The sequence below is a fragment of the Salvelinus fontinalis genome, chromosome 40 (assembly GCF_029448725.1).
Source record: "Salvelinus fontinalis isolate EN_2023a chromosome 40, ASM2944872v1, whole genome shotgun sequence".
Lineage (NCBI taxonomy): Eukaryota > Metazoa > Chordata > Actinopteri > Salmoniformes > Salmonidae > Salvelinus > Salvelinus fontinalis.
Window position 1 is genome coordinate 21,919,412 of NC_074704.1, and position 27,577 is coordinate 21,946,988.

Here is a 27,577-nt window from a genome sequence, read left to right on the forward strand (position 1 = left end):
TATGTTTGCATGATTGTTGTTTGTGAAAGGGCATAAATATAACTTTATAATATTGCTCTTTGAGTCCCGAAGCTTGACATCCCTAAATGACGCAATGAGGGGGACATGAGACTTTCCCAGCAAAAGCAATAACTCCCCAAAAAACTAAAGCAAACTAACATGAAAGTAACCTGTGTTGCTATAGTAATATATGGAAAGGAAAAGTGTGAGAGCACTTCTTTTGACATTTCCACCCAAGCAAGAGTTAACACAATTCCAGAAGAAGAATCTCATCAAGAGAAACACTGTCCAAAGGTTTTAAATAAAATGCATTGATTTATTGTAAAAGTACAGGTTAATTTCCTAAAAAGGTACAATTTTCTGAATCAGATGCATTGCAGTGTTATAATCTAATGTGCTAATATAATCTCTAATATAGTCTCTTCATAATCCTATGAATGATTACACTCAATCCTTTATCCATTTGTAGAATTGGCTCTCCTAAATCTATGCCACTGAAATAAAATGTAAAAATGTCATAAATAAACATGGCTCTGACAGACTTTTTTCTTATCTGATTTCATAACACCATCTAGTGGTTGCTTCTGGCAGTCTATGAAATAAAGTTGAAGGAAACCATGAACATCATTTGATAGTTTTTTCCAGTTGTTTACTAAGATCATTAAGCATGACAAGTTATTCACTTTCAACTCAATAAACATAATCAAGTTTAAAACATATTCAGGCTGAATAGATTTCTTATACGATCACAAACATTTGTTAAACAAAAATTCAGTAGCTACATTGAAATAATAATCATACATCCTTATATTGCAACGGAAATCACAAAATAAATTGATAAAGCATATTTTTCAATCAAAAATATATGCATGGACCTTGTGTGATAATACTACCATGTTAGCTTCATTAAAGTAAGACAAATTTCACTGGCACATAATTCTCCCACACAGTAAATACTGCTTCGTTCCATTTGAAACTGTATCAATCTGCAACATACTGTAAAAGTCAACAGCAGTACAATCAACAGCTAGTAATCGAGTATAAAAACACTTATTTCATTGTGTTGAAGAATGTACTTGTTCCAAATGCCACATCAGGGTTTTATTCAATAGGCACCAAACAAAAGAAAACTGACTGAAACAGATGGGGGGGACTACCCGGACTTGTCCAATAGGAACCTATTTTTTTCTTTCCATTGCTAGACTTTTTACCAGTGTGCCCTAATGAATTCGACCTTGTTCTTCAAGCTAGTTTGATTTTCATGTAATTTCTTAGTAATTAAGCTCCACATGGTAGAAAAGATCCTCATGCATATATACTAGTGGTTTGTATTAAAGGGCAAGAATTGAAAGGCCCCTTTTCTCAAATCACTAGAATAGCTTACTCATAAACTCGTTATTCACTAATCATATTCGTTACCCCACAACCACAAACTCTCTCACACCTAGACAGAGACACGCACACCTTTGGTTCATTGCAAACCACAACTGACCCGTCACCCACTACTAAAGACAACCATCCGCAGTACATTAGCATCAAATATCGTGACATGCATGATGAGAAATTATACAGATTAAAAAAATGGGATTCAACATATCTCAACAAATCAAGTGATTTGCAATGTACATGATCCTAAGAGCTTGATTAGATCACAAGGATCAGTCATTAAAACCCCTTCATCTTTAGGCCACTTCGTATGCTAACTGCAATTTTTCTTCCTCTCCATCTTATGGTTTTCTCAGACCTTCGATTAAATCCATTAACAAGGCATGGGGGTATATTTAAACTCATAAACTAAGTACTAGTTTAATAAGTCCAGTAGAATGATTGATTCATTAGCAGCACATCAGTAGAGGTGGGGTAAGGAGGCTAGTCTCCAATGGTTCCCCTTTAAAAATGTTCCACCACCTGTGGTTGGTTAAACACAGAAGGGGCGGGTGGAATGAGCCTCTTCCAATTGGTGGACGGGCGGCGGCGGCCGTGTTGGGGTCCCACTGCTGGATTAGTGTTGTTAGTGCGCTTCCCGTCCCCTGTAGTGGAGGGGTCAGGTGAGAAGGCTCAGAGGTCATCTTACAGCTTGGCCTGCAGAGGTTTCAGGTACTTGTGGTAGGACTCGTGGACCTAGAAGAGAGGGAAGGAGGGTCAATTTGAGTACTCTGCAGGTAGTCTCTTCCACCTACCGGCTCCCTCTGTCGGTAACAATAGCCTTGGGACTAGAGGTCGACCGATTAATCGGAATGGCTGATTTCAAGTTTTCATAACAATCGGAAATCGGTATTTTTGGACACCGATTTGGCCGATAAAAAATAAAATAAAATGTTTACACCTTTATTTAAACTTTATTTAACTAGGCAAGTCAGTTAAGAAAACATCGTTATTTTCAATGACGGCCTAGGAACAGTGGGTTAACTGCCTCGTTCAGGGGCAGAACGAAAGATTTTTACCTTGTCAGCTCGGGGGATTCAATCTTGCCAGCTTACAGTTAACTAGTCCAACGCTCTAACCACCTGATTACATTGCACTCCACGAGGAGCCTGCCTGTTACGCGAATGCAGTAGAATCCAAAGTAAGTTGCTAGCTAGCATTAAACTTATCTTATAAAAAACAATAAATCAATCAATCATAATCACTAGTTAACTACACATGGTTGATGTTATTACTAGTTTATCTAGCGTGTCCTGCGTTGCATATAATCGATGCGGTGCGTATCGTTGCTCCAATGTGTACCTAACCATAAACACCAATGCCTTTCTTAAAATCAATACACAGAAGTATATATTTAAACCTGCATATTTAGCTAAAAGAAATTCAGGTTAGCAGGCAATATTAACCAGGTGAAATTGTGTCACTTCTCTTGCGTTCATTGCACGCAGAGTCAGTGTATATGCAACAGTTTGGGCCGCCTAATTTTCCAGAATTTTAAGTAATTATGACATCACATTGAAGGTTGTGCAATGTAACAGGAATATTTAGACTTATGGATGCCACCCGTATTTCACTGAAAGAATAAACGTCTTGTTTTCGAGATGATAGTTTCCAGATTCGACCATATTAATGACCTAAGGCTCGTATTTGTGTGTGTTATTATGTTATAACTAAGTCTATGATTTGATAGAGCAGTCTGACTGAGCGGTGGTAGGCAGCAGCAGGCTCGTAACCATTCATTCAAACAGCACTTTTCTGCGTTTTGCCAGAAGCTCTTCGCTGTGCTTCAAGCCTATCAACTCCCGAGATTGGGCTGGTGTAACCGATGTGAAATGGCTAGCTAGTTAGCGGGGTGCGCGCTAATAGCGTTTCAAACGTCACTTGCTCAGAGACTTGGAGTAGTTATTCCCCTTGCTCTGCATGGGTAACGATGCTTCGAGGGTGGCTGTTGTCAATGTGTTCCTGGTTCGAGCCCAGGTAGGAGCGAGGAGAGGGATGGAAGCTATACTGTTACACTGGCAACACTAAAGTGCCTATAAGAACATCCAATAGTCAAAGGTATATGAAATACAAATTGTATAGAGAGAAATAGTCCTAGAATTCCTATAATAACTACAACCTAAAACTTCTTACCTAGGAATGTAGAACACTCATGTTAAAAGGAACCACCAGCTTTCATATGTTCTCATGTTCTGAGCAAGGAACTTAAACGTTAGCTTTCTTACATGGTACATATTGCACTTTTACTTTCTTCTCCAACACTTTGTTTTTGCATTATTTAAACCAAATTGAACAGGTTTCATTAATTATTTGAGGCTAATTAATCGGCATCTGCTTTTTTTGGGGTCCTCCAATAATCTGTATCGGCGTTGAAAAATCATAATCGGTCGACCTCTACTTGGGACAAGGTTACTCTGCAGCAGACTTATTATTACAGCAAATCATTCATTAGATTGCCGTGTTTATGTAGGCAAACAACACAATGAACACAGATATAATTTGGCTCTTGATCATAATCTGAAACAAATCCTTGTAAATTGTTCTCAAATGGTCTATTCATGTTCTTAATAATGTACTAAGGTTTTTTAAAAAACGTAAAATTAACAGTAAATAAATTTTCTTAATCTTTGTCTCCTTTTTAAAGGCCCTCTCCATGAACTCTGACCTCTGTCTTGTTGAGAGGCGAGCGGCGGGCCCACTCGAACATGTGCTCATAGACATTGCCGTCGTAGCGTCCCAGGACGGAGTTGAGCATTTCATCACGGTAGTCGAAGGCGTCCACCAGGGCCACGGCGTTGGGCCTCAGCTGGGCCAGAAGCTCCTTCAGACGCTGGGACACCTGGGAGAGCTGGGGCACACTCAGGAGACCAGTCTGGAGTGAGGAAGGAATAGTCAGGTCATTATTGTTAAAGAGAATGTGTTCTCAATATATAAGCAATAGGTTAAAATATCCAAATGTCATGACAAACGAGTTAGAGCCTTTATATGTAAAATCAAATCAAACAAATCGGAAAGTTAGAGTAAGAAGATAACTGATTGCACCATTACCACAAAAATGGAAGAGGCAAGTGGAAAAGGGAGAAGGTAGGGAACTTGTTTGTCTGCCATATATTAAAGATACAAATTGGCTGAAAGGAACTGGCATAAATAGAAAAATATACCAGTTTCATCTGAGGACAGAAATGTTGACAGCTGTGCCATACAGGTCGCAAAATAAATGGGAAGAGATTTTCGATGTACTGAATCTACAGAGCTGAGATTGTTGTGCGAAGAGACAGAATCAATAGGTCACTTATTCTGGTATTGCCCCCATGTAGCTTGTTTCTGGTCACAGGTTCAGGAATGATTCAAAAAAATCAAGACATGCACTTAAAATTAACCTTGTAAATAGCAGTGTTGGTTGATTTAGAAAGCCATAGTCTGTCAAATAATACTCGTAGGAAAGGTTTCCATCTTTAACTCACAATCTGTGGACACTATACGATTAGAAAGGTTAAAACTATATAAAACGTCACACAGCACAATTGAAAAATATATGGCACATAGAAACCAAACGAGGGTGGTCTATGGTGATAGGTGGGATGGGCTGAGAGTGGCTGAGGGGTGGGATTAAAGAGTTTATGTTTGGTAATGTATTACGGTTATGTGACTGCTTTATATAAAAGTACCATGTATGTAAAATTTGTAAGCAAAAGCTATTAAAAAAAATATATATATTTGTCCTCCGAAGAGGGGTGGTGATGAAATATACAAAAATAAGATAATCTTCCTTTAATAAGTGATACAAGTACGAGTGTAATGCCATGTCTTGCTTAAAACATCATACATGACGTTATAAAAATGAATATAGACTTTGGTACGGGACCCACTTATAGGCGCATTGAAATTCACATATTCTTCTACTTGAGTACGTATGTCGTCCCTGTATTTTCCCCCTGGGAGTCTGTGATTGACAGTTGCCATGGTGGTGGTTACCTGGAGGAAGTCTCCGCTGTGCTGTTGGATGCCCTGGAGGGCATAGAGCAGGGCCAGGGTGCTGAGGACAGAGTGCACCCCCGTGTCCCCCGTCTCCCCCAGCTTAGCTGCAAACAGCTTCACCACCACATAGTGACAGTGGGCCTGGAGATGGAAAGGGAGGAGGAGAAGAGATGGATGAGAGTTAAATGAGGACCAGAGAGAGAGGAGGAAAAGGAAATTGAAAGAGGGAAGCAGAAGGGAAGAGATAGGAGGGATGGGGGGGGGCTCCCTCCCAAAAAACAACACATTCCATATCCCAGGTTGGTAAGGTAACTTACATCAGAGGCTCTGACCAGGTCTATAGCGCTGTTGTTCCAGGCATCCTCCTGACTGACTCTCTTCTGTAGCTCCTGCTGAATACTCTTAGCTGCCAACTCAACCAGCCTAAAGACACACAGAGAGGCATTGACATAGGAAACCTTCCAACAAAAACTGATGCATGGCTGTCCATAGAGTACAAGTACAATTCGTTGTGTGCTGAACTGGTGGACCATTTTAGCTCAACCCATTGCATTGCCTGGCACCAACTACCACGTTGCTCTGATTAAAAGTCTCTGCCATACAATGTACAGCCCTTTGGGACTTAACGAAGGTCAAATATCTAAACCGGATCTATTACTGTTCCATTTTGGTTAGCTTGTAGGCCCACTTACTTGGCAGCTCGTAGTTTGTAAGCATCCACAAGGCTGGCCAGGTCATTGACGTTGACTACAGTGGGTCGGGAGGACACAGACTGGGGCTGCAGGCTACGCTCTGACTCGTTCAGGTAGGACACGATGCCACTCAGCTGGTGGCCTGCCGACGCCTGGCGGTAGCTCTTTATCAAGAACCTGGGGAGTGAGGGATGCAAACACGTGAGCAAGACGGTGGATGGGCACGAAGGTCACACACAGACAAGAACACACACAAAGTAGAGATGGGCGATATGGCCAAAATATCATATCACTAGGTTTCTCATTTTTGGCAGTATTTTATGTTTTGGTATAATAAAAAGTTCTACGTATGCTTAATGAGTCATGCATGATCCTAGGGTGGCAACAAATACATTCTAAGTGGTTTTAATGGGGCTCTCTCTCTTCTGATTGATTGTACAAAACAAAGAAACCCAAAATAATTTCAGCCTTTTCATCAATTTCCTTCACTCATTTGCTATCATTTCCACACTGTAAAACATTTATTTTGTCTTTGTATGCCTCTTTGGTGAAAAGGTAACTTTTCCTTTATGAAAATAATAATTCTCCTCTGACCATGTATTTTCAATGGATTCCATGGCAGTTTTTACTTTCGCCACAAAGGGCATTGTGCTGATTTCTAAGGTGCTTTTGGCACTCCCACTGCCTCAGACACTAGCCTATTCATCACACAAAATGACATGCGCGCACCTGAAGCTCTTGCTCGCGAATAATCAGATCTCAACTGTTAGCAGTCTCTCACTGGCGGTAAGAACGGACAATTGCAATCATTTTTCAAGTTTCATCACTCAGTTATTACACTTAACAAGGCAAGCATTGAAATACCATTATGTAAGGTAAAAATCCAAACCGGTCCATGCATTAATACTGGTATATAGTAAAACGCTGTTTACCACCCAGCTCTAACTAAGTACACAAAAACTCATACACACCCATTCATTTGGTCCTAGTCTCACTCACTCCCACTCAACTCCTTTCCTCACCCTTTCCATTGTACACTTCACACTTAGCAGTGCTTACACTGAACACACTCCCAAAAACATTTAGACAGTTAGATCGATGCTTAGTTGATAATTACTACCTTTGATGTGCAGGGCGCAATATCACACAATAGCTTTTAATACTAGGCTTATGTGCCCTGACTTGTTTTGGAATACATCGCAATGTGTGTTTGTGTGAGCTGTATAATGTGACTAACTGCTGTTTTTGATTCAGCAAGGAAAGAATGTGTCATTTCAGGGTGTGTGTATGTGTCATATCTGTGTCTTATATTTGTGTGTGTGAGTGGGTGTTTGCGTCTGCATGTGTGCGTGCATGTGCAAGTGTGTGTGTGTGTGTGTGTACCTACCTAGCGGTCTGCAGCATCATGACGGTGTTCTCTCCCTCGTAGGTGCACGTGGGCACGAAGTTAACATAGATGTCTGGGAGGGCGCTGCAGCGGGAGTAGCCGTGCCCGCCGCACGCCATGCGACACACCTCGATGCCCGCGCTGGCCGTCCATGTGGTGAAGGCCTTCAGGCCCGCGGACAGGGCATGGAGCTGGGCACAGGTCAGACGACGGCACAGGGTTATACAATTATATTGACACGGGATGGTAGAGGATGGGCACAGGGTACAGTTATATTGGCACAGGATGGTAGAGGATGGGCACAGGGTACAGTTATATTGTCACAGGATGGTAGAAGATGGGCACAGGGTACAGTTATATTGGCACAGAAAAAGTAGCAAATTAAAAATGATGAAATTTGTTCATATGAATGAGGATCTTTCGTTTAACTCCCCAGAGAGCTGATTGACGCACCGGTGCGCCAGTCTAAGTTACAACAAAAAAATCCCCATTAAAATATCTGTCAGTTTAAGCTAGACATATGTTTTTTGCATTGGATGTGTCTCAATCCACCGCATCCTCCAGTGTCTCACTTCTGCGGTTGAAGGTTTCAGAGAGAGAGAGGTGTTTGTCAGACCATGAAACATCCCGAAAATCGGTCTTCTCACAAAAACGTCTGTAGCGTCCGAACCACTCTATGGAAAGGGGAGACCCTCACGAACACGTTCTCCGTTTTGCTCTACAACTCCCCACAAGTGTCAGAAGACTCGTCTGTAACGTCGATGTGTGGTAGCGTCCGAACCGTTTGGGCTACAGACTCGTTTGAAGGTAACCATTATCGGTTTAAAAAAACTAAATTCAAGTTTGAAGGACGTTTTGTGCCTACCCAAAAAAGGGGTTAAATATATAGAAAAGACAACTCGTTTCTTATGATACATTTTTTGACTATGAATGTGTTATTCAATGTGTTTCTATGTGCTTTAGTAGCAAAGGCCAAATTAAATATTTTAATCAAATAATTGTTTAAAATTCAAAATCAAATGGTTATACTATGAATCATTTAGCTATCTAAAAACTATTCCACATGTCTCCCTCCCCCAACATCTTAGACTAAAGAATTAACACAGACGAAGCCTGTTGTCAAAACGCCTCCATTAGACTTCAGCCGCTGAAACTGGATGAAACATTTCAAGACTATTCAGTGAGTGGAGTCTTTTCCCACTTTTCCAGGTCAGGTCACGTGGTTCAGACGAAGAAATACTACCTCTGGGCCATTGCCAGCCTTCTTTCATCATGTACTATATCAAGAGGAGCTATTTACTTAGCCTGGGTACCAGTCTGTTTAGCTATCATTCCACTCCTCGTATAGCATGACACGACGTGGAATGTTAGCAAAACAGATTCTGGATTTCAGGCTAGTATTTACTGTAAGTACCTCTGGTAGTTCACTGAAGTCTCCCTGGCTGATGTCTCCAGTGATGCGGTGGTAGACCTGGTTCATGTACTGACCAACAAACTTGTAGGCATAGGCTGTAGCCAGCAGGGGGAACAGCTTGTACTGTTGCGTCTGGTAGTCCATGATCTGGGGCTCCGGCTCTCTAGAGAAACCACAAAATAAGAATATAGACTTTGATGTAAGGTTAACGGTTCGATTGCCATCTTTTGTATGTTAGTCTTTGAAGAACATTGAGATACAGATATTATATGAGTAAGGCTTCCTAATATCTACCCAAACTCTATGTAACATCTACCTACATCAGCTCTCACACAATTAGAATAAGAGTATAGATTTTGTTAAAATGGTAAGGGTTCTAGTACTTTGCTTTCTATTCTTGTTTGTGTCTGAGCGTGTTACTTGTGTATGGATGTGCACAAGTATGTGTGAGTATTTTTGTAATTCCTTTGACTATTTACAGTGCCTTGCGAACATATTCACCCCCCTCGGCTTTTTGCCAAGAAACTGAAGATCTTGTACAACGCTGTGTACTACTCCCTTCACAGAACAGCGCAAACTGGCCCTATCCAGAATAGAAAGAGTGGAAGGCCCCGGTGTACAACTGAGCAAGAGGACAAGTACATTAGAGTGTCAGGTTTGAGAAACAGACGCCTCACAAGTCCAACTGGCAGCTTCATTAAATAGTACCCACAAAACACCAGTCTCAACGTCAACAGTATAGAGGCGACTCTGGGATGCTGGCCTTCTCGGCAGAGTTGCAAAGAAAAAGCCATATCTCAGACTGGCCAATAAAAAGAAAATATTAAGATGGGCAAAAAAGAACAGACGCTGGACAGAGGAACTCTGCCTAGAAGGCCAGCATCCCAGAGTTGCCTCGAGACTGGTGTGACCCTAAACGTTTTAACGGTAGTGTATTTTTCAGTAAATGTGTGTATCCAGGGTCTTGTTCATTAGGCACCAAACGGATGAAAACAACATAGGAAAGTTGTATCTGTACAATAAGAATTTCGATTTCCATCTCAAAACTTTTTGCTACAGTTTGACCTAATGAACATGACCCTGGTGTGTCCAGAGCTACAACTGACCCTGGGCGTATCTCAGACTGGTGCCGTACGGAGCTGTAGCGGATGGCGATGGTGCAGGACTTGGCGAGGGCGTGGGCCGCTTCCCCTACGATCATGGACCTGATGAACACCATGGTGCCGTAGGTCAGCTTGGCACTGGGAGGCTTCACGTACGTACCGTCTGCCTCCACCTGGTGGGGAGAATACATACTGTCTGTGGCAGCGGCGGCTCCTCATAGGAAGAAGGGGAGGACCATCCTCCTCAGTGAATATATATATATTTTTTTAAAGAATGAAACTATAATAAATATCTTCGCGTCACCAAATAATTGATTAAAACGCACTTTTTTTTAAATGTAGCCGCAACAGCACTCTGAAGGGTAGCACCATGGTGTAGCCGGAGGACAGCTAGTTTCTGTCCTTCTCTGGGAACATTGACTTCAATACAAAGCCCAGGAGGCTCATGGTTCCCTTCTATAGACTCACACAGTAATTATGACAACTTCAGAGCTCTTGCAACATGAACTGACATGTTGTCCACCCAATCAAACAATCAAATAATGAATCTAGTACTGAAAGCATAAGCTACAGCTAGCTAGCACTGTATAAAATGTGGTGAGTAATTGACTCAAAGACAATAGTTGAACAGCTTTGAACAAATATATATTTTTTTAAATGAAGGCGGAGAGAGAGGGAGAGAGCTAGTTATATGTCATTGTATTTTTTTTCACTTAGCTAGCTAATGCAGCTAGCTAGTTTAGCCTACTCAAACAGAAACAGATTCTATGTTAGCTAGCTGACTATGGCTATCCTATCCAACACTGGCACTCTTCCATGTCAAGGTAAGCTTTTGGTTTTATTAATTTATTGCCACTGGGGCCCACCAGTTTAACTGCTAAACTGCTCGCTGACTGCACACTGTACTGCATGATTGTAGCGGGTTTACTAAAGCGTTAGTTCTAGTAGCTATGTAGACTAATATGCAAGAAGAAATACAATAAGCAAAGTGATCATGCTGTTTTTATGTGGCTGCTATGAAAGTGAGCTGTTTTTGTGTGATCAGTGGTGTATTCATTCCGCCGATTCTGTTGAAAAATGTTTCTTAAACTGAAGCAAACAGAACGGGATAAAATACCTGAATTTGTCCAATATAAACTCTTGTTTGCCACTGTTGGACTAATGACTACACCTTAGATCAGCTAGATGCAGGCAAGAGTGTGCAAGGCGGTATTGAATGTGCCCCTGACCTTGATTACAAAAATGTAGCTCCACCTGTGTGCACCTACGTTGTAAACTTTCATTCATAGGATTTGTATAGGGAAAAGTCGGGTATCATGTAGTAACCTAAACCTATCGATGTTACATTGAGCTGGGTGAATGAAATATGAATGACAGTCATCCAATATGCTTTAATTGAAATAAGGCTCATACATTAAAAAATATATATAATTTAATCGTCCTCCCTCATCTTAAACGGCACAGACCGCCACTGGTCTGTGGTATACAGTTCTAGGACAATCAGGTAGTAAGTATACGCTCTCTGTGAGGAATATGCATACAATATAACTTCAAATCTAAGCTTTGTGACAGCATTAAAGTCAACCAAAAGAAACAAAGAACAGTGTCTCCTTGAAATGTGCTTAACTTCCCAGTCGCTCACCTTTGCATATTTCATCAGCATGTGATCGCGAGGAATTCGTACGTTCTCCAATTTCAGGTAACCATTGTCAACCTCATCAAAGCCGAACTTGGGTCCTATGTCCCCTACCACCACACCTGAGAGAGAAAGAGAGTGAGTTCACTAGACAGTAGGCTACCACCACACATGAGAGAGAAAGAGAGTGAGTTAATTAGACAGTAGGCTACCAGCAAAGCTACATACAGAGACACTCTTGATGCACCCACAGCAGTATGTACAGTACCTGGCAGTGGTATGTGTGTGTTCATACTGCGGAGAGGTACGATGAAGGCCTGCAGTCCGTGACACTTCCCCTGGGTGTGGAGCTGGGCCAGAACTATGGCGTAGTTAGACGTCTTACCCACTGGGGGGCGGGGGCGAGAGAGCGAGCGAGAGATTCTCACTATTAAAATAATTCTATTGAAATAATTTGGCAGTCATTTAAGTCTCTGGTCCACACTACAATGAGAATCAGAAGTAAATTGTTTGATCTAGTTCAGCAATATTGTGGAATGTGTTGAAGTCCACAGACTTAACTGGGGATTGGTTTGATTGTACAGTGCATTCGGGAAAGTATTCAGACCCCTTGACTTTCCACATTTTGTTACATTACAGCCTTATTCTAAAATGTATTTAAAAAAATAATCCTCAGCAATCTACACACAATACCCCATAATGATCAAGCGAAAACAGGTTTTTAGAACATTTTTGCACATTTTTGAAAAATGTTGTTACCTGAGTATTAGTTACATGAGTATTCAGACCCTTTGCTATGAGACTCGAAATTGAGCTCAGACGCATCCTGTTAACATTATTCATCCTTGAGATGATTCTACAACGCGATTGGAGTCCACCTGTGGTAAATTCAAATGATTGGACATGATTTGGAAAGGCACACACCTGTCTATTTAAGGTCACACGGTTGACAATGCATGTCAGAGCAAAAACCAAGCCATGAGGTCGAAGGAATTGTCCGTAGAGCTCCGAGACAGGATTGTGTCGAGGCACAGATCTGGAGAAGGGTACCAAAACATTTCTGCAGCATTGAAGGTCCCCAAAAACACATTGGCCTCCATCATTCTTAATTGGAAGAAGTTTGGAACCACCGAGACTCTTCCTAGAGCTGGCCGCCTGGCCAAACTGAGCAATCGGGGGAGAAGGCCCTTGGTCAGGGAGGTGACCAAGAAACCAATGGTCACTCTAACAGAACTCTAGATTTCCTCGGTGGAGATGGGAGAACCTTACAGAAGGACAATCATCTCTGAAGCACTCTGAAGTCTACACCTGCTGTATTCGGTACATGTGACAAATAAAATTTGATTAGAAATGATAGCCCGCTTGAAGTTTGCCAAAAAGGTACCTAAAGACTCTCAGACCATGAGAACCAAGGTTCTCTGATCTGATAAAACCAAGATTGAACTCTTTGACCTGAATTCCAAGCGTTACGTCTGGAGGAAACCTGGCACCGTCCCTACGGTGAAGCATGGCGGTGGCAGCATCATGCTGTGGGGATGTTGTTCAGCAGCAGGGACTGGGAGACTAGTCAGGATCGAGGTAAAGATGAACGGAGCAAAGTACAGAGAGATCCTTGATGAAAACATGCTCCAGAGCGCTCAGGTCCTCAGACTGGGGTGAAGGTTCACCTTCCAATAGGACAACGACCCTAAGCACACAGCCAAGACAACACAGGATAAGTCTCTGAATGTCCTTGAGTGCCCCAGCCAGAGCCCGGGCTTGAACCCGATCGAACATCTCTGGAGAGACCTGAAAATAGCTGTGCAGCAACGCTCACCATTAAACCTGACAGAGCATGAGAGGTTCTGCAGAGAAGAATGGGAGAAACTCCCCAAATACAGGTGTGCCAAGCTTGGAGCGTCATACCGAAGAAGACTCGAGGCTGTAATCGCTGCCAAAGGTGCTTCAACAAAGTACTGAGTAAAGGGTCTGTGATATTTCAGTTTCTAAAAAACAGTTTTTGCTTTGTCATTACGGGGCATTGTGTGTAGATTGAGGGGGGGGGGGACAATTTAATCCATTTTAGAATAAGGCTGTAACTTAAAATGTGGAAAAGGTCAAGGGGACTGAATACTTTCCAAAGGCACGTAGGCATGTATCGGGCATGCCCTGAAGCTAAAGTGTGTGTGTGTACTCACGTCCCCCAGGCCACCACTTGATGGAGGTGATGGTCGGGCTGTTCATGACAAACTCCTGGGTGGCCGGGTCATACGTTGCCGTGGTTTCAAGCCCCCTGAGGTGGGTGCCTAGGCAACGAGAAAGACACCAAGGCCCCCAAACACACAACACATAAAACCAAAGAAAGAGAGTCATCACTAAGTTATGGCAGGAGCACATTGATATTTTCAAATATTATGCAGTGCAAACCTGACACAATCTCAACTAATAATGCAACTTCAAACTTAGCTTTATCTTACAGCAGTAAATATATTATTTGTTGTGTCTAGTGGGTATACTTTGTCGATAATTATTTTTTGTTAACAAGTTCCCTCACACAAAAAAAAGTTGTTCTATTCTATAGTTGGAAAACCTTTGTAGGTGTTTGACAGATCAAAACCAAAGAAAATCCAATCTATTTCTTACAATTTGCATAACTAATTTGTGTACGGTTTAGGGCTGTCAAAGTTAACCCCTGACATGTTTTATGCTGTTAATTTTGCTACTGTTTTCTCTCTCAGGTCAAACGATTTAAAACAATGATCCCAGTTCTAGTAGCAGCAGCAGTTTGTGACTAGTTCATGAAGAACATGGATCAGTAACCTAGGCTAGATCTAATAGCTGTATTATATTCTACATTAACTCAGACCTGGCTGAGCTGTTGTTAGTCTTCTGTGGAACTCATAACATTGTTGGACAGATTTAAATGCTCTTTGTATCCACAGAGCCAGTTCTCCCCCCCCCCCCCTATAGTCAACCCTCCAATTAGAAATTGGAACGAATGAAGCGTTAACAGTACTTGGGTGTGTATGTGGACAACTGTTAAACTTCAAGAACATTGATAAGAGGGAGTAGGCCTACTTAAACATTGAGACTTAAATTGCCAGCTGTATGTTTCAGTGACTTTTGTGTTATGATGAAACATTTTGATACAGATCATTTTGTGTTTCTTTCCTTTACAATCAAAACATAGTATGCCTATAACTAACACCACTAACTCAATTCATTATTTGAATCGTTTGACAGCCCTATTATGTTTATACAGTGAAGGTACATGTGACGAAGGACGTAGGTTGTCTGTCTTTAAAATCAATATACTTCCAAACACTGTAAGGGGGACAAAAGGGACAGAGGCGGTGGAGGGTAACTGGTTTTGGAAAGGATGTCACTGAGGGTGCTTTACAAGTGGGTGCTTTACAAGTGGGCATGCACGTTCACCGTGGCTGGCAACAAGACTGTGTGAGAACCAGGGGCAGAGCACATTCCAAAGGGAAGCCAATGCGAAGCTGTTCGGCCACAACACGCACTCTCCAAACCAGCTAGTATTAGTGGTTTTAGTCAGCGTAAAGGCCTAAAATGTCATCCTGCTTTGGTGGGATGGAGTTTTGGAATGCCTGGTGACATCAGGCAGTAAATTAGTACCAAACATCTCTGTCAATAACAGCTAGTTTTTTGAGTATCCCCCTCCATACTCAGACCACTCCCAGACAGTGCTAGCAAAATTCTTGTTTGATAAATTGCTCTTTGCTAAGAATCCATTTTTGTTTATTTTTGACCATTTTAATTGAAAATAATCACACTAAGGTAGTTAATGGTTACCCAAAAACAATTTGATATTGAGATAAAAAAACGACAGCATGGGACCTTTAACAACACAAACGTTCTGTCTGGGGAGACGTTTTTACGCAAAATTCCCTAACGAGTATGGGAGAGTTCTCTGGTGGCTCGACTCAAATGTTGAAGAGGTTGGGCATGCATCTCTTGTCCACTCCACAGAGCATGTGGGTGACCGGAGGTTGGTGATCAGGTACGGTTTGTTTGGCATTTTACCGTGGCCCATCTCTGTCTGTGCGTAGGTGCCGATGATCTCCAGGTTCCAGGCGGGTATGAAGAATGTCTCCATCTGCTCAGGACTGGCCTGGTTCAGCAGGGTGGGCAGGAACATTCCCAGGTGGAGGTCCAGCGGCTCTGACCGCCCACGGTGCACACAGCTGGGGCAGCGCCAAGAGGAGGGGGTACGGGATAGGAGGGTAGTTTGAAGGGAGAAGAGGGTAAAGGAAGGATAGGACATTGGGGGGCATGCAAAATAAGGTATAGCCAAGGGATAATAATAGACCGTATAATGGGAAATGACAATGAAGAGATGGTTGGAAAAGATGGGAGATTAGTGTTGGTAAATAACAGAAAGGATGGATGATGGATGAATAGGTGAAGGGATAGGGGGGGGGGGGGGTGTGCAAGAATTCATATAAAAAAATTAACTGAGCTAGCCATGCAAATTGTTGACTGCGGAGAACTGATTAGAATCATAAGTTCATTCAAAATAACCTTCTCATGCATGATTGTTGCAACACGTCATTTACTTGCCTGAAATGATCATTTCCAAAAGTAGTGTAACCTGTACTCTCTCATTTCACTGAAAAAACATTTTCAATTTCAAATGAATTGTGAGGCAAACTCTGGGATGTGTTCATTAGGCACCCAACGGAAGAAAACTGACACAAGGGACAAACTGGACTTGCTCCATTAAGAAATGGCCAATTTAGTTTTCCATTGTAAAAGTTGTCATTGCATGGCCTCATGAACACAACCCTGAGGCAGTAAAATGTAAAATGTGTGACAACCAATACATCTTTCTATGCTACCAACTAGTGCAGTGCAACTAGCCGTTTTAAAGCAGACTCTTTAGTCCAGGGGTAGTCAACCCTGTTCCTGGAGGGCCACGGGGACCGCAGGATTTTGTTCCAAGTATGCACCACACCTGACCAATTGACCTAATTCAGTGATTGCCTAAATTCAACACACCTGGTCTTCCAGGTTGGTTAAATCAAAAACACGAAGTGCCTGTAAAACTCCAGAATCACGTTTGCCTACCCCTGCTTTAGTTTATAAAGGAAGGGTGAAGCAGTTGTAAGGGCATTTAAGGTTAAGACAATAGGCAGTTTTCCATTGACCCAGGATTATTCGACAAAAGCAAAGTCGCAAAAGAAATCTGTGCGATACGTGTTATGGAGACAGCAGGTAGGCTAGCGGTTAAGACTGATGGGTCAAAAACCGAAAGGTCACTGGCTCGAATACCCGAGCCGACTAGGTGAAACATATCTGCCAATGTGCCCTTGAGCAAGGCACTTTTGCTCCAGGGTCACTGTCAATAATGGCTGATCGCTGGCCGGGACCTCACTCTCTTAGGGTGTCGGAGGGAGTGTGAAATAAAAAGAAACAAACTAATTTCCAATTCACACATACGTACACACTTTTACATGTACGAAATAGGACAAACGTAAGCACCTACCTAATTATTATTAATAGATATAGGAGGCATTTTCTTAAGATAGGCAACATTTTTATAAGTTCGACGGGTGGATATTTATTTTGTCGAACGTTCTTCATTGCGACAAATGACGAAACCAGTGTTTTTCGAATAAATGCCGATTGTCACAAATTTGAAGGTACACGGGCATGTGACGTCGTCACGTAACTATACAAATAATGTTTATTTGCAGGAAAAGGATTATCCTGACTTTCAAGTGGGTCTGAATTACTTACACCTTGCTTTTCTGGTTGGCTGGCAAGTTTCACCATCCAATTATTTCCGATCTACAGGAGTGCAAGTTTCACCATAGCACGGACAGTGGGGATACATTGGCACATGCAAATGATTAGAATATGGTAAATATTTGTAAACTATTGCATTCTATTGATGCTGGCTTTCGCGGGCTACCTGAGACATGAAACAGATAGGTGGGAGGGCATACAGGGTGTTGCCAATGTGCAATTTGCCTAAATTGGGTAATGGAGACACTGACCATGACATTTTTATTCAACACTTTAGGGTTTTGCAGATTTTTTGTTGTTGAGGTGTGAGGTCATTAAATCCAGCTGTTTTTATTGACACAAGATAATTAAAATGGAAACGCAAGACAGCAGGCAATTGTATCTATTTTCTATGCAAACTTTAAAAGTTGACACAAAAATAATTTGAAAAGTTAATGGAAACCTAGCTAGTGAGTTGCTGAGAAGAAGTGAACCAGACCAGAACTCTGAAAAAAGAAGGCCTTCTGAAAATTCTTAAAAGCCAGTCCTAGACATTCCCTAGAGTAGTATTGTCATGGAAATGCCATGGTTACGTGATTGTGAATAATGTCCACTTCGCAGCGTCATAGAAATGAAACATTGGCAACAAGAGACATCTGGCATGGCCAAAATTGTCTTACATCGCACAGATTTCTCTGCTTTCAGATTAACAATGGGATATTCAGGGAGCTGAAACTCAAAATCACACTGCATGTTCTTTGGCAGGACACAGTGTGTCTTCTCTATCAGTTGAGACTTCAACAGACAAAAACAATTGTTAGGCCTATATTCATTCATCCAAGCTATAAATTCACAAACAGCATAACAATTAGGCCTACATCCATCCACTCAAATGCACAATTCAGAATGTTAGGTCATTTGCTTAAAAAAGCAACAAATTCTACAGTGTTAGGGTTAATCATTTGTAATGAGTAGACTAGATTCAGAGAAAATGGGGAGTAGGGGAAAATCAAGACTTAATAGCAATCAGAATTAACTGACATAAGCTTGGAACCAACTCATTAGGCTAATAGGCCACTACTAGCAGCAGGAAAGGAAATAAGAGAGGTTTGAGGAATGGAATGAAACTAAAAACTAGACGTGAATGGATTTTTTTATATTGTTTAAGCGCAATGTTAGGATTTTTTTTTTTGTCCTTCAATTGTTTCTTTTGTCTATGGTATTGGGCAGGTTATGAGGACTCGAAAAACAGACCGGCAATCATGACATTTTGAATCCTGCATATTAGTTTTGGCTATTCAGTTTAGCTATTAACTATTGAGTTATGCCTACAGTCTGGGCACATTTTGTCTACACAAATGTAACAGTTTAACTTTAGTCCGTCCCCTCGCCCCGACCCGGGCGCGAACCAGGGACCCTCTGCACACATCAACAACAGTCACCCACGAAGCATTGTTACCCATCGCTCCACAAAGGCCGCGGCCCTTGCGGAGCAAGAGGAACCACTACTTCAAGGTCCCAGAGCAAGTGACATCACCGATTGAAAGGCTATTAGCGCGCACCACCGCTAACTAGCTAGCCATTTCACATCCGTTACACAAACAACTACAGTGATGTCAAACACCTACAAAGAATCACTTTCAATCACAATGTCCACCCCATGATTTGAAAACAATATTAAAAGAAAATCCTACGTCAAGGATCGACAACTGTCCATCCCTAAGCATCCCTGTGATCCTTTTCATAATTCAAACATATACTTAGCTAGCTAGTTAAAACAATTGCACAAGTACTTTATGTCGTATAAATTGTGCTTTTACGTTATCATTATTATAAATTCTCTGTATGGGAACTGACCGTGCCCCATCTCTGTCTGGGCGTAGGTGCCCAGGGCCTTGAAGGACTCGGCCAGGGGGACCCACTTCTTGAACTGCTCCTTGTTACACTGGGTGTACAGGGTGGGAAGGAACATGACGAAGTGGAGCCCCAGAGCCTCGTGATGGTGGCCCCGAAACACGCTGAGGAGGGGGGGGGACAGACACACAGGTTGACGGATGGACAGACTGGGCGGGACCACTCAGCAGGTTTGTGGTCATTTTACTCGTTAAAAAAAAGGGGAGGTTCTAACTGAACTTGTCCAATAAGAATGTGCATTTTAGTTTTCCATTTCAAAGTGTTTTGTGCCTACTAAAAAAGGACCCAGGTTTAGGGTTGACACTAGTGTCAACATGACCTTACTGTAAAAGCAAGGCTTTTTATTTGTTAAAGGGATTCTGCAAGATTCTGGTAATCAATCATGGAAGTCTATAGGTACGCAAGCATAAGCTACTGTACCTATAGACTTCCAGTTTTGCACTAACGGTAGTTAGCGTTGGCTCTCAAAACGACCTCTAATGTCCTTCATGCTGCACGCAGAGACTTCAAAATAGAACCCACGAGTTTCTGACTCTAGGTAAGTAGAAAACCACTTAATTGACAGATTCTTGCAGTATCCCTTTAAAGACATGCTCTGGATCTTAGAAGACCACTAAGTATGTTTTTTTTTTAAACCTTCCCTTTTGGGCTAGATGTGTCAATGTGTAGTTCATACAGTTGAAGTGGGAAGTTTACATACACCTGAGCCAAATACATTTAAACTCAGTTTTTCACAATTCCTGACATTTAATCCTTGTAAAAATTCCCTGTTTTAGGTCAGTTAGGATCACCACTTTATTTTAAGAACGTGAAATGTCAGAATAATAGTAGAGAAAATGATTTATTTCAGCTTTTATTTCTATCATCGCATTCCCAGTGGGTCAGAAGTTTACATACAAATACTAATTGAGTGTAACATTGCCTTTAAATTGTTTAACCTGGGTCAAACGTTTCAGGTAGCCTTCCACAAGCTTTCCACAATAAGTTGGGAGAATTTTGTCCCATTCCTCCTGACAGAGCTGGCGTAACTGAGTCAGGTTTGTAGGCCTCCTTGCTTGCACATGCTTTTTCAGTTCTGCCCACACATTTTCTATAGGATTGAGGTCAAGGCTTTGCGATGGCCACTCCAATAACTCGACTTTGTTGTCCTTAAGCCATTTTGCTACCATTTTCCAACTTTGGAAGTATGCTTGGGGTCATTGTCCATTTGGAAGACCCATTTGCGACCAAGCTTTAACTTCCTGACTGATGTCTTGAGATGTTGCTTCGATTTATCCACAGTTTTCCTTCCTCATGATGCCATCTATTTTGTGAAGTGCACCAGTCCCTCCTGCAGCAAAGCACCTCCACAACATGATGCTGCCACAGTTCTATTTTTGTTTCATCAAACCAGAGGACATTTCTCCAAAAAGTCTGATCTTTGTCTCCATGTGCAGTTGCAAATCGTAGTCTGATTAATTTATGGCGGTTTCTTCCTTGTCAAACGGCCTTTCAGGTTATGTCGATATAGGACTCGTTTTACTGTGGATATAGATACTTTTGTACAGGTTTCTTCCAGCATCTTCACAAGGTCCTTTGCTGTTCTGGGATTGATTTGCACTTTCCGCACCAGAGTACGTTCATCTCTAGGAGACAGAACGCGTCTCCTTCCTGAGCAGTATGACGGCTGTGTGGTCCTATGGTGTTTATACGTGCGTACTATTGTTTGTACAGATGAACGTGGTACCTTCAGGCGTTTGGAAATTGCTCCCAAGGATGAACCAGACTTGTGTAGGTCTACAAATTTTTTTCTGAGGTCTTGGCTGATTTCTTTTGATTTTCCCATGATGTCAAGCAAAGAGGCACTGAGTTTGAGGTTTTGAAATACATCCACAGGTACAGTGAATTATAAGTTAAATAATCTGTCTGTAAACAATTGTTGGAAAAATGACTTGTGTCATGCACAAAGTAGATGTCCTAACCGACTTGCCAAAACTAAAGTTTGTTAACAAGAAATTTGTGGAGTGGTTGAAAAACGAGTTTTAATGACTCCAACCTAAGTGGATGTAAACTCTACATGCATAATCTATGATCAGAATTACTGTCTTACCTCAATTAGCCACGAAATCCCTAGTTTGAAAGCAACTGTCTACATGAAGTTGTGCAGTGCCATTTTACCCCACATGGGCCAGCCCTCTAGCAATTAGAGTTCTAGCCAATGAGCTTCAGCTCCTCACCATTTGAGTGACAGCTAGCAAGACACGTGCACACAGTAGAGTGACAGAGAGCAATAATATGGTGCACATGTGTGACAGTACACCATTTTGGGGGGTTTATTTTTGGCTCGTGAGCGCGCTACTTTCAGAAGTACTGGCTAAAAAGTATACAAAAGTACCAGAGAATCTCTAACACTAGAAAAAAATGGACATTGGACAAACCCAATCCCTTTAGTTTCACTACAAAATGTGCTCTAATTTGCCTCATCTCCAATTTGCTCATCATCGTCATATGGAGAAATAGATGTTATCAAATGAGACTTACAAAGAGAAAATATAGGCTCCTGGCTGAGGCCTTTAATATGTAACTAACGTCTGACTTTTATACTTGACTTGGGCTATTTAAGGCTAAACATATTTGATGAGGCACATTGGCAGTTTTTATAAGTGAAAGGGTAGGACATAGCGTAGCCTGTGACAGTTTTAATCTTGATGTGACCTTCGCTCTGCCTAGAGAGATGGTGCTGTCCTGTCACCCATTGAGCATATATGTGTACGACCACGTGTTCTAGTTCCTGCCAATATCCAACAACTTCGCACAGCCATTGAAGAGGAGTGGGACAACATTCCACAATCAACTCTATGCGAAGGAGATGTGTCGCGCTGCATGAGGCTAATGGTGGTCACACCCGATACTGACTGGTTTTCTGATCCACGCCCCTACTTTTTTTTTTTTTTTTTTTTTTAAGGTATATGTGACCAACAGATGCATATCTGTATTCCCAGTGATGTGAAATCCATAGATTAGGGCCTAAAGAGTTGATTTCAATTGACTGATTTCCTTATATGAACTGTAACTCAGTAAAATCGTTGAAATTGTTGCATGTTATATTTTTGTTCAGTATAGTTTCAGGTTACGACGTTTATTCGCCACGTGCGAATAACAGGATAAAACGGGTGTAATGAACAGGTACAATGAAATTCTTTGAGAGCTCTTTCCCAACAATGCAGTGATAATAGAATAAAAACCACACAAGAACTACATCGAGAGTTAAAGACGTCGCTGGATATTGGCGGGAACTGGAATACGCTGTCGTACACGTCTTCCCAGAGCATCCCAAACATGCTCAATGGGTGACATGTCTGGAGAGTTTGCAGGCCATGGAAGAATTGGGACATTTTCCGCTTCCAGGAATTGTGTAAAGATCCTTGCGACATGGGGCTGTGCAATATCATGCTGAAACATGTGATGGCAACGGATGAATAGCACGAAAATGGGCCTCAGGATCTCGTCACGGTATCCCTGTGCATGTAATTTGCCATCCATAAATGCAATTGTGTTTGTTGTCCGTAGCTTATGCCTGCCCATACAATAACCCCACCGCGGGTCACTCTGTTCACAACGTTGACATCAGCAAACCGCTCTCCCACACGAAGCCATACATGTGGTCTGCGGTTGTGAAGCCAGATAGACTTACTGCCAAATTCTCTAAAACGATATTGGATGCAACTTATGGTAGAGAAAAACATTCAACTCTCTGGCAACAGCTCTGGTGGAAATCTCTGCAGTCAGCATGCCAATTGCATGCTCCCTGTGGCATTGTGTTGTGTGACAAGACAGTACATTGTAGAGTGGTCTTTTATTGTCCCCAGTACAAGGTGCACCTGTGTAATGATCATGCTGTTTAACCAGTTTCTTGATATGCAACACCTGTCAGGTGGATGGATTATCTTGGCAAAGGAGAAATGCTCACTAACAGGGATTCAAACAAATTTGTTCACAAAATTTGAGAGAAATAAGCTTGTGCGAATTAACATTTTTTGGGATCTTTTATTTCACCTCGTGAAACATGGGACCAATACTTTACAAGTTGCGTTTATTTTTGTACTATTACTGCACTGTTGGGTAGAGCTCTCAGGTTAAGCATTTCACTGTACTTGTGCATGTGACAACTTGATTCTAAAATATAATTACCCCCCCTCGCTAAAAATGATACTTACAAGTATTCTAATACTAATGTTCAGATATTCAAATAAGCCTGCACATCCCTAACACACACAAACCTTTATAGCCACATGGGACTCATTACCTTTACCCTCAGCTTCTTTAGCAAGGTAGTGGTCATCTTGGAGGTGTGTTTGGGGTCATTATCATGTTGGAATACTGCCCTGCGGCCCAGTCTCCGAAGGGAGGGGATCATGCTCTGCTTCAGTATGTCACAGTACATGTTGGCATTCATGGTTCCCTCAATGAACTGTAGCTCCCCAGTGCTGGCAGCACTCATGCAGCCAAAGGACCATGACACTCCCACCACCATACTTGACTGTAGGCAAGACACACTTGTCTTTGTACTCCTCACCTGGTTGCCACCACACACGCTTGACACCATCTGAACCAAATAAGTTTATCTTGGTCTCATCAGACCACAGGACATGGTTCCAGTAATCCATGTCCTTAGTCTGCTTGTCTTCAGCAAACTGCTTGCGGGCTTTCTTGCGCATCATCTTTAGAAGAGGCTTCCTTCTGGGACAACAGCCATGCAGACCAATTTGATGCAGTGTACGGCGTATGGTCTGAGCACTGACAGGCTGACCCCCCACCCCTTCAACCTCTGCAGCAACTGGCAGCACCCATACGTCTATTTCCCAAAGACAACCTCTGGATATGACGCTGAGCACGTGCACTCAACTTCTTTGGTTGACCATGGCGAGGCCTGTTCTGAGTGGAACCTGTCCAGTTAAACCGCTGTATGGTCTTGGCCACCGTGCTGCAGCTCAGTTTCAGGGTCTTGGCAATCTTCTTATAGCCCAGGCCATCTTTATGTAGAGCATCAATTCTTTTTTTCAGATCCTCAGAGAGTTCTTTGCCATGAGGTGCCATGTTGAACTTACAGTAACCAGTCAGTATGAGGGAGTGTGAGAGCAATGACACCAAAGTTAACACACCAGCTCCCCATTCACACCTGAGACCTTGTAACACTAATGAGTCACATGACACCGGGGAGGGAAAATGGCTAATTGGGCCCAATTTGGACATTTTCACTTAGGGGTGTACTCACTTTTGTTGCCAGCGGTTTAGACATTAATGGCTGTGTGTTGAGTTATTTTGAGGGGACAGCAAATGTACACTGTTATACAAGCTGTACACTCACTACTTTACATTGTAGCAAAGTATCATTTCTTCAGTGTTGTCACATGAAAAGATATACTCAAATATTTACAAAAATGTGAGGGATGTACTCACTTTTGTGATATACTGTATATATAAATAAATAAAACAGACTTTGATCAGGAAGATACCAATAAACACAATGCAATTACTCATGGGGCTAATAGAAGGCAATACATTAGCATGGGATGTGAAGAAGACTTTAGCATATAGGTGAAAGGCTTAGAGACTGTTTGTGTAATTCCAGCAAATGCTGTGTTTTGCTTCAGTGTGTCCAAAGCAGCATCAATACAGCCATCTGCACTTCAAACCTCAAAACAAGCATGAGAGAAACCTCATCGATGTTTGTCACGCTGCGTTTACCATTAGAACTTCCTGTGAAATGTTAAGAAAGAAAAGAAAACATGAAATGTGTGATGACTGGAGGATACCGGGAAGTATGATATTTGCTTTGATCATCCCAAACCCTTACAGAATTCATACAGTCCATTGAAACCAAATCCTGCTTGTAAACAACAAAACTAGCCCAAATGATCTTCAATTCCTCACCTTTCATTACTTTCATCTGCATCGGTCAGTACACCTAACAGGTTAGCTGACAGGAAGACAACTCTATGGACAAAACCCTTTTTCTATTTTCACATTTCTAGTTGTGATTTGCAGGTCCATAGCATTTACACTGACGTCATTTAACAGACTCTCTTATCCAGAGCGACATACAGGAGCAATTAGGGTTAAGTGCCTTGCTCAAGGGCATATCGCCATACTTTGGGATTCAAACCAGCAACCTTTCGGTTACTGGCCCAATGCTCTTAACCGCTAGGATACCTGCCGCCCATAGCAGGTAGCTGGCCTGGGTCTGTGTCCCAGCCTTACCTCTTGTAGCAGTAGATTTCCTCAGGGTCTGAGATGCCATACTCTCTGAGCTTCAGGATCATCTGGGCACTCTTCTTCACGGCGGCATCGTATCGCTCGCTCCTGGACAGGAAGTTGAGGTCCTCACTTTGGAAGTCTGGGTCACTGATCACCAGTGACTCTGCAGGGGATAGAGAAGATTGGGAGATTAAGACCTCAGGGTAAACAGCGTCGGAAACCCAGGCTTTTGGAAGGGTGGCCATGCGAGACTAGGTCGAACATTATGTGCAAATTGGGTAGTATTACCATTGGATAAATAAATGTATGTAATATCATTAGCTACATTTCTATCTGCAACATAATACACCCCTGATCGACCATAGATCGGCTGTAGTGGAAAAATAAGAAACACTAGCCAGCTTCTCTGCGACTCTTTCGAGTGTAGCAGTGTACAATAACAGCAGGGCTTCTTTTGTGAAATACTTACGGCAGGTAGGTTAGAAGGCTGGGCCAGTAACCGAAAGGTTGTTAGATCGAATCCCTGAGCTGACAAGGTAAAAATCTGTCATTCTGCCCCTGAACAAGGCAGTAACCCACCTTTCCTAGGCGTCATTGAAAATAACGATTTGTTCTTAACTGACTAGTTAAATAAAAACTTGGGTTCAACTGTACCTGACTACTGTACATGAAGCCTGGCTTTTTTACTGTAAAGATTGGAACCATATCTTTCACTATGTAATAGGTCACTGCATCCATTATCTCCTTCCACCTCAAACGTTTCTTGTCATAAGTGATCACGTTTGAAAAGGATGCGGCTATGGTAGTTTGTCTTTTAGCAGACGTTTTGGGAATGACCGACTGGAATCGGCATTGCGTAGTTTCAGTTACAGGTGGTGGAAGGGGTTGGTTGTACTTCTGCTTTTCGTAGCAATTGTCTTTTGACACATTTTGCACAGGACATTCGTTTGCTGAACATCAGACCTCTTGAACCCGAACCACTTCCATATTACTGGAAAAAAAATATTGCTGCCATTTTTGGGGATGATTTCATCCCCACGAGAGGCTGAGCTAGCTTCCTCACGTTCCATTTTGCTGGAACTCCTACTGTTACACTTCTCCGGCGTGGTTACAATTTGTGAAAGCTGTCCAGAGTTGTGATTGGTGGATAACCTCTGTGCACGTGTTGTCACGCAATTGGGACATGATTCGACATTTTGCTGAGAAAGAGACAGTGAGATGTTGCATTTGTAAAACGTTACAACATTATAACAGAACCTCGATTCTTGCGATACAGGCATTTTCCAACTCGCGCTAAAACATAAACTCAAATATATCGAGAGAAAAAACCCGATATATCGCCCAGCCCTAGCAAGTGACCCTAACATGCTATCTAAGCAAGGTTGCTGCAAGCTGGCTATGTTATCTGGCAATGAACAAATCAGAGCCTCGTTTACACAAAACAACATGCACAAGTTACAATGAATGCAGAAATTGGCTTTAATCTTGTCATTGGCTCACAATTATAAACAACAGCTGACTGGTTATAACTACTGTTACAACAGATTGATAACCTAGCCTAGGCAGCAGATAAAGGCCGTGCAGATATAGCGACCACTATCGGTTGCCTAGCCTGTGTATAACCAACCTTCGCCAATGTAGGTCAGCTAGCTAGTTATGAACTTGTTTTGTTAGCTAGCTAGCTACTAGTTCAATATTTTGTTTACACTTGTTTCATGGTGCTTTACCTCGCGAGCAAAGATAGGCTACACATACGAGACACAATACAAGACATTCCAACCTTACCAATTTCTCTTCTTCTTTTGGTCTTCTCGATGCCTCCGTCCAGAATATGTGTGAGTTTCTCCACGTCAAATGTAGCGTTCTCACGCTCTCTAGTTATGTCAGGATTCATGGCGAAATAAATAATATTTTTCTTTGCAAAAGACGACGTTGCGTGTGGCAATAAAATGTGAGTTGTGTAATCTTAGGACTACATGAGCAAAGCAACAACTGGAGCCTGAATAATCATTGACGACTTCCTGAATGGCTAGAAAAGGGGGCGCGTAAAAAAAAATCACG

The 27,577-nt window shown here is 42.1% G+C and overlaps 1 protein-coding gene across 2 annotated transcripts; it reads right to left on the reverse strand.

The window, feature by feature from the left end:
- Window positions 1-295: 295 nt before the first annotated feature.
- Window positions 296-27,420, reverse strand: LOC129839251 (peroxisomal acyl-coenzyme A oxidase 1-like). 2 transcript variants are annotated; one of them, XM_055906558.1, is made up of 14 exons: window positions 27,302-27,420; window positions 25,520-25,679; window positions 15,662-15,822; window positions 13,813-13,920; window positions 11,904-12,023; window positions 11,642-11,757; window positions 10,003-10,172; window positions 8,897-9,059; window positions 7,483-7,673; window positions 6,096-6,272; window positions 5,721-5,826; window positions 5,401-5,544; window positions 4,091-4,297; window positions 296-2,121 (listed from the first exon to the last, which is right to left on the reverse strand). In XM_055906558.1, the coding sequence occupies exons 1-14, from the start codon at window positions 27,408-27,410 to the stop codon at window positions 2,071-2,073; spliced, it is 1,983 nt and encodes a 660-aa protein (XP_055762533.1). In that variant the 5' UTR covers window positions 27,411-27,420; the 3' UTR covers window positions 296-2,070. The 2 variants fall into 2 exon arrangements, with proteins under 2 accessions (XP_055762533.1, XP_055762534.1); XM_055906559.1 differs by lacking the exon at window positions 15,662-15,822 and adding an exon at window positions 19,223-19,383.
- Window positions 27,421-27,577: the final 157 nt, after the last annotated feature.